The sequence below is a fragment of the Meles meles genome, chromosome 12 (assembly GCF_922984935.1).
Source record: "Meles meles chromosome 12, mMelMel3.1 paternal haplotype, whole genome shotgun sequence".
Classification (NCBI taxonomy): domain Eukaryota; kingdom Metazoa; phylum Chordata; class Mammalia; order Carnivora; family Mustelidae; genus Meles; species Meles meles.
In genome coordinates, this window is record NC_060077.1 from 31329539 (window position 1) to 31337782 (window position 8244).

The window sequence follows — 8244 nt, forward strand, 5'->3', positions numbered from 1 at the left end:
AGTACGCCTGGGTGGCTCAGTTGGTTAAGCGTCCGCACTCAGCTCAGGTCATGATCCCAGGGTCTTGGGATTGAGCCCCACGTCAGGCTCCCTGCTCGGCCATGAGTCTGCTTCTTCCTCTACCTCTACGCCCCTATGCATGTGCATGCTCTCTCTCTAAAATAAATAAAATCTTAAAAAAAGAAAGAGAAAGAGAGAGAGAAATAGAAGGGAACTTCCTCAACTTGATAAAGGGCATCTATTAAAAAACTCCCAACTAACATTATACTTACTGGTAAAAAGCTGAAAGTTGCCCCCGCCCCCCGTCCCCAATCAGGAACAAGACAAAGATGTCCACTCTCACCACTTATATCCAGTATTGTTCTGGAGGTTGTAGTCAGGACGACAAGAAAAGAAAATGAAATAAAAGGCATTCGGTTTGGAAAAGAAAAAGGAAACTATATTTGCAGATGGCATAATCTTGCACATAGAAAAACCTAAAAAAGTATTAGAACTAAAAAAACAAGTTAGACAAGGTTGCAAGATACAAGATCAATATAATACAAAAATCAATGGCAATTAGGGTTTCAGTTTTACAAGATGAAAGCGTTCTGAAGAGGGATGGCAGTGATGGTAGTAAAACATTATGAGTGTATTCACCGATACCATTTAACTTTTGCTTCTTGGCACTTGTTAGCGTTTTCAATCATATTTACTTACAGTTTTTTGTTTAATGCTCGTCTACCTCCATGACAACTCCATGACAGCGAGACCACATCTACTCATTCATCCCTCTAATGGGCCCCTCCAACACCTGGCAAACAGTAAGCACTAAAAGACTTATTATATAAATGAATGAATGAACAAACGAACAAATGTCACACTCGTTTGCTTTTATAATGGTACAGATAGACCTGGCTGCCCTGAATCCAGTTTTCAGCCCTGCTTTACACATAGAAATGTTCAGGAAAAGAGAATAGCTTCAGCAGCAAAGATAGAGCCTCTCAGAACTAAGTGAATAAATGCAAGTGAGATTTGAGGATTTTTGCCTCAACTCTGTATCTTATCACATAAACGAAAGTAGTGTTCTGGCCAGCTTGGCAATGTTCACAAAAGGCCAAGCCTTTTTCCAAAATGCCAAGATACATGAGAGAAGCAACAGAAAAATAAGTATATAAATAATGAGGAAAATGAAGTACACAGACACGTTTCAGCAATTTAAATCAAGGACTGCTGATGTAAGGAGGCCACCACATCTCTACCAGGTGCAAAGTGCAAACACAGAGAGCATGACACAAAATCTGCAGTAAGGAGTCAGAAATAGAACATTTCTGCCCTCTGGGGGAGCAAACAGCTAGTGATGCATCAATTCTGAGAAACCCTAAGGGCATGGGGATAAACAATGCAGCCATAATAATCTTCTTAATGCACATAACTCATGGCCCTGAAATATTCAAGGGCTCTTCCCTGTCTCATCAATACAACCCAAACTCTGAGTCTGGGACTACGTATGAGGCCACCTGCTTTCTTCTCACTCTCATCTACACTCGTCCCTTTAAACACACTGTATTTCTGCCAAACCCTATTACTGTTATTCCTCATTTTACTCTGTTTTGTTCTCTATTCTATCTGAAATGACCTTCCCTTGCCAACCACTCTTGGCATTTACAAATGTCGATGCCCATCGATTCTAGACCTTTGTTATTCAAAATCTCAGCTGAAAGTAACCTCCCAGCAAGTATACACAATATTTCCACCTTCTTAGAGCATGTTTCACTTTTTTACCTTCTATTACCTTTTCACTAACTGTCAAGAGCCACGGAGAAAAGGTTTGGAAAAACCCAAAGAAAGTTATCTGTACCTCCCATTCCCATGCCAGCAAAGTGCAAAATGGCTAAATATCTTCTCAGGGGAGTTTTACTGAAAAGCCTATGGTCCCCCACCACTTCCTTTATGGACAGACAGCTGGCCAGTCTCCCACCTATCACTGTTTCTAGTTATCGTAAATTGGTTGAGGGTCAGAATTGTGTGCACACCTAGTAGACCCAACTCTTGAAAGAAAGAGACTGAGAGCAGACACAGGTAGAAGCCAGTATCTAAGCAACGGTACTGCAAGTGTGAACGCAAGTACTGAATTCAAGCTTCCGCATAGCAGAAAACAAGAGCACAGTATCATACGGCCAATTCCACCTTGTAGGTTTTTTGGCTGTTTGTTTAATTCGTAATTGAACATAGCCAACCATGGTCAAATATCATTATCTTAGAATCAAAAGAATAAGGTCCCCTTTTATGCTTGCAGAGTTAGCAGGAAAAAGTAAATAAAATCCAACAACATGAAGCTACATATAAATGCGCACAAGGTGTCTTGCTGATGCTATCCACCATAACTAAGTAGAGTCCTTTGAAAACAGCTGGGCAGTAAAGGTCAAGACCTACCCTCTATTTAGCAGAAGAATGTGAACCAGAAGACAAAATTCTAGATGTACAAACATGCTGTTTTGCAAGGAAAAATCTAGACCGCCTAAACAAAGAAATGCTTAATTAGGATCTATCAACATAAAATAAGACACGCAGGCATTAACATAATAAATACGGGCTATTTTTGAAAAAAGGAACAAAGGGAACATAGCTAAAGACTAAAAAGGAGATCTAAGAAATTAAAATACTAATGCATTAAGTGTTATGGGCTGAATTGTGTCCCCCCAAAATTCGTATATTGAATTCCTCGTCCCCAGGTACCTCAGAATGTGACTATATTTGGACACAGTATTTTTAAGTTAACACGAAGTAAATAGGGTAGGCCAGTCCTAGAAATCTAACTAGTGTTTTTGTAACAGAAGATTAGGATACAGATAGGCACAGAGGGAAGACTATGTGAAGACACAGGAAGACAACTATCTACAAGCCAAAGAGAAAGGCTTCAAAAGAAACCAGCAATGCTGACACATTCTTCTTGGATTTCTAGCATCCAGGACTATGAGAAAATAAATTTCAGTTGTTTAAGTTGTTGTGGTACTTTGTTATGGCAGCCCTAGCAACCTAATACAGTTACTATGGCATGATTATAGGTAAAGATTTTTTTCTTCTTCAGATTTCTTCTTAAAGTATTTTAGAGCTGGGGCGCCTGGGTGGCTCAGTGCATTAAGCCTTTGCCTTCGGCTCAGGTCATGATCTCAGGGTCCTGGGATCCAGCCCCGCATCAGGCTCTCCACTCAGCAGGGAGCCAGCTTCCCTTTCTCTGCCTGTCTCTCTGCCTGCTTGTGATCTCTGTCAAATAAATAAATAAAATCTTTAAAAAAGAAAAAAGTATTTTAGAGCTGCTTTAACAACAATGGCTCTAGCATCATGAATTCCCTCTACTGACACTAATTTTCTCTACCCTTACTCTTTAGATGGTTGTTTTTAACATGGCCTCACAAAGGAAACAGAGTGAGGATGGAAATTTTCAACTTCGTGATGCTGGAAAAAAATGCCAATACCATGATTTTTTACTCCATGGCAAACCACTCTAAAGGAGTGGATAACCAAGAACTCCACAAAGCCCACTGCCCTGAGCATCAGAACATATGTTCCTCCAATTAGAGATCAGAGTTAACCAGCTCATCTTCTGGAGCATGTCTGTCCACCAAGGAGGTTCTGGCCTGTCCCTAATGCTGCAGTGCCATTTAAACACCACATCGAGTTAGTGGGACACCTTGAGATTCTGGCATTCTAACTGAAAAAAAGAGAGCATACTGTAGGACATGGAAAAAAGATTCTGATCAAAGCCTCCTGAGGGTAGGAAGAGGAGTGGGAGAGCAAGGAATGCTGCCTACTTTTCAGTTCTGCCAGGAACTCTCCACGTCCTAGGGTTGAGGGTCCATTACTATGTATAGGCCAGATGAGGAAAGGGAGGAACAGGTCACCGATATCCTAAACACAGAGGAATATCATCAGGCAGATCCAGGGGGCAACTTGACAGGGGCAGCTCAGTAACATTGTGAAGACAGATGAGAAGAGCAGAACAAGACTAGCAGGCAGAATCAGAGAATGGAAGCTGACCATACATGGAGATTCCAGTGTAGACAGGATTCTCTTCTCTATTTCTCTCCTCTCACCTTTCTCCCAGAGGGAGAGGGCTGAGGGCTGTGTGGGACGGGATCTCGAGGAACACAGATGATAGATATCCTCAGGGTGGCCCACAATCCTGGGGGTAGGCTTTAGGGCTGAGGTTCCAGTCTTAGGGGCGGCCTAACAGGAAAAGGTCAAAGCTCAGAGATGAATCAGAGACTTGACACCAAGGAGTCTTGTGTTTGACTATCTGAACATGGCAGGGTTCTGATCACCAGACCTGTGATGTAAGAGTAGATGGGGTACTTGTAGCAAGTCTGACTTGATGCTGATCACCTGAACTATCTCATTAACGCCATTTCTTATTGATCTGGCCTATCTAGTGCATACTAATTAACAGTAGGTGCTCAACAAATGTTTCCTAAATCAAAGAGTAAATTAATTAAAGGAAATGTAAAATTTACACAGCCTGGGATCAGAATGGGTGAGTGGAGTAAGGAAACACCACTGTGGCATGCAGGTAGACAAAGACAGGTAAAGATATGTTGTTAATGTGCCCCAAGTGCCATAAAAGCACATCAAGGCTGCTTGAGTTACCAATGTCTGAACTGAGATGTCAGGTCTAGCTCAGAAAACTGAGCCGTCCTCAGCTTGAGCCTATCTGGACCAAGCCCCACTCAGCCCTCTGCCTTCTCTCTGGAAAAAAAGAAAAATGAGAAAGAGGTTTTTCAACACTCATCTCCCTACTTAAGTCCCCACTTTCATTATCCTGGTGGGTACTCAGAAATTCCTTTACTCTTAAGAACCTCAAGAATACTTCCCTAGGAATTCTGAGGGCTTATTGTCAATTGTTTTAAAGTAGCAGAATGTAGTAAACAGCCATATGTTATAGGACTAAGTAGTAACAATGGGGGGCGTCTGGGTGGTTCAGTCCTTAAGCACCTCCCTTTGGCTCAGGTTAGGGTCCTGGGATCGAGCCCCATGTCCGGCTCCCTGCTCTGCCAGAGGCCTGATTCTCCCTCTCCCATTCCCCTGCTTGTGTTCTCTCTCTTGTTCTCTGTGAAATAAATAAATAAAATCTTAAAAAAATAAGTAGTGAACAATGATCCCTAGCATAATGAAGTCTCAAGATCCCAGGTGAGGATGAGAGGAAACCACCACATAGATCTGATGGAATCAGCCATCTACAGAAGTCTTCTCTAAGACTGAAATTATTTCAGGGTCCCCAAGACCACCCACGTATACGTAGTTATACTTGTAGCTAAATTACAGTACATTGTATGACAGTGAATTTGTCAGCAAGAGAAAAAGACAAATGGGCTCTGGAGAAACCTGTGCATGGGCTTCCTGCTGTCCTCTCCCTCCTGTGAAAGTATACACCGAGCATGCTCCCTTCTACAGCAGCAATGTAGTAACATGTATGCCATGTTTGTACCTAGGGAAGTCCATTAGAGACACAGCATCCAAGGTTTTTATTGACAGACACAGGCAATGTCTGCCTAGCAGCCATCAAAATTCCAGATTCCCAGGAGGAAAGCAGATAATTATATTGTTTGTTCAGAGTCTAGGCTCATTGAACCACCCTTATCAGTTAGAAAATGGAGGGAACAGTTCAAGTATCAAGCTCCCAGATGTGAGCCAAGGACCAACCTTGCAAGCAATCCCTTCTGAAGACTGCAGCCTCCAGTTAACTCTCTTCTAAAGTGATGTATAAATGTTACCAATGATACTGAAGTACCCCCCAAACTAAGAGATAGTAATGGGGAGCTGCCAACCTAAAAGCTGTATTAAGTTGTAAAATACACCATAATTTTGACAACAGTAAGCAGCTTTGCAAGATACAAAGCTAACAATGTTGCAATTATGGAATGTTCTTGTGAGGATATGGGAGAAGGCTGAAGAAAGCCAGTTGTGCTTAAGGTGCATTTCTCAGAGTTACTGGGTAGGAAAGGGTGCCCTACTAGAGCCACAAGACTGTCTTCACCCAATTCCCTACAATCTCTGCTATTCTCCAAGTCCAGCAAGCAAACTTCTGATATGCTTTTTAGCCCTCCTACTAAGAAGAGAATGTGCTAACTAGCTGGCATGAATTTGATTTGTTAAGCCAGCACTGCAATCCATTAGTTAGGCTCATCCAGTGATAACAGTCCTCAATCATTACATACTCATGGGTCATTTTGTTGATCTTCATAATACTCTTAACAAGTACTGTCCTTGTATTCTGCAGGAGAAAGCAAAGGTCAGACTGGGGAACTAACCTACCCAGAGTCACACTAATGTAAGCAAATGATACAGGATTTAAAGTGAGGTATTCCTATCTCTAGAAATCATATACTTTTCATTCTTTTGAATTCCTTCTTCAATTAGAAGTTAGGCTGGCATCAATCTCCCAGGACCTGCTCACCCTGCAGTTAAGTGAGAAATCAGATTTAAGAACCCACAAAGCCAAGGACACTATGCCAGAGAGCGTAACACAACATTTCAGCATCAACCCTCACCAGAGCCACAAAAGTCTTTTTTTTTTTTTTTAATATTTTATTTCTTTATTTGACAGAGAGTGAGAGTGAGCACAGCAGGGGTAGCAGCAGAGGCAGAGGGAGAAGCAAGCTCCTCACCAAGCAGGGAACCAGCTCCATGCAGGGCTCAATCCCAGGACCCTGGGATCATGACCCAAAGCGAAGGCACTTAACCATCTGAGCTACCCAGGTGCCCCCACAAAACTACTCTTAACTGCCCCAGACAGGTCTCCAGTCTCCACCCTTTTCTCCTACTCTTAGACAACAGATCTCTTTCCACCCGCCAGAAACTGTATGAAAAAAGAATCCCATCCTTGGGCGCCTGGGTGGTACAGTCGACTGAGCAGTCTGCTCCCGGTTTCAGCTCCAGACTCGATCTCAGGATCGTGAAATCCAGCCCAGCGCCAGAGTCCGCTTAAGATGATTCTTCCTCTGCCCCTCTCCATCGTGCACACACACGTGCACGCGCGCTCTCCCAAATGAAAGAAAGAGAGAGAGAGAGGAAGGAAGAAAGGAAGGAAGATCACCCCTTCAGTGCTAACATACTACATTGAGTCCCATCACACGACGGTGGGGGAAGAAAGCTGACTTCTACTGTTCACCTATCTTCAGGAGACACTTTATGCTGGAATGCACGTACTTCTCAAGAATCACTTCATTTCACCCATAAGGAAACAGGGCTCTAAGAGTTGAAGTAACTTGCCTATGAGGACAAATAGTGACAGTGCAGGGACCAAACATGTCTGACTCTAAAATCTGTTCTCTCCACCATCCAAGCGACACTCAAAAGCAAGGCAAAGATTCCTCCTGCATAAGGTCCCATTCCTCCTCCGAAGCAATCCTGAGTTCAATTCTCTGCCAATGACAGTCCATTCCCCCTTCCCTGCTACTGTCCCTTCTTCGAAACACAATCTTTTTCCCAGTCTAACGCCCCATCTAGATTCACAGAAAAACAACGCGCAGATTTGCATTTCAGAAAGCGATTTCAGATATACTATTTCATCTGCCCTTCACAACAGTGTGAAGCGGGCAAAGTAGGTAAGCACCCCCATTTTATGAGAACAGCATGTCTCCAAGGTCACGGAATAAAAAGCAGAGAAGTCGTGAGCAGAGCCCCAGGTTTTGACTCCGGTCCTCCACCGTTCCCACCACTGCTCCTCCCTGCCTGCCGCCCCAGCCCCTCGGCTCAAAGCCCGGCCTGTAGCTCACTTCCCTCCCACGCCACCCACCCGCAAAGTCCCCACCTGCTGTCCACTCCTCGCCTAAACCAACACCATTATCCCCCTCGGTTCACCAGCGCCCTCCGCCCACGGGCCTCCTCACCGCCCCAACCCCGGCTCCCTCCGCTCATGTACCCCCTCCTGTCACAGGTCGCTCTAGAGCACCTCTCGGCCCTCCACAGATCCTCGCCCCGCCTACCCGCTTCGCCATCCCATACCCCTTCTTCTGTCAGCCCGCGGCCCGAGCGGCCAAGACTACCTTCTCCAAAGATGCCGGTCTCTGCACGGCCAGGGAGCGGGCCAATGACAGGATTGTGTTGAAATAGAAGCCCCGCGAGGTGCTGGAGCCCGAGCCGCCGCCGCTGCTGCCGCCGCTCCCTCCCCGGGCCGCGGCCGCCGCCATCATCGCGCGCGCGGCGGCGCTGCCCGCGGGCTTCCCGCACCCGGCCTGCGAGCGCCAGAGCTCACGGCGCAGGCGC

General features: G+C 44.8%; 1 protein-coding gene across 1 annotated transcript in view; it reads right to left on the reverse strand.

The window, feature by feature from the left end:
* The window catches only part of PI4KA (phosphatidylinositol 4-kinase alpha), a 119277-nt gene extending 111041 nt beyond the window's left edge, over window positions 1–8236 (reverse strand). The window contains exon 1 of the mRNA XM_046025499.1: window positions 8025–8236. Within this exon, the coding sequence (XP_045881455.1) occupies window positions 8025–8171 (147 nt within the window). The 5' untranslated portion in view covers window positions 8172–8236. The remainder of the gene's footprint in view (window positions 1–8024) is intronic.
* Window positions 8237–8244: the final 8 nt, after the last annotated feature.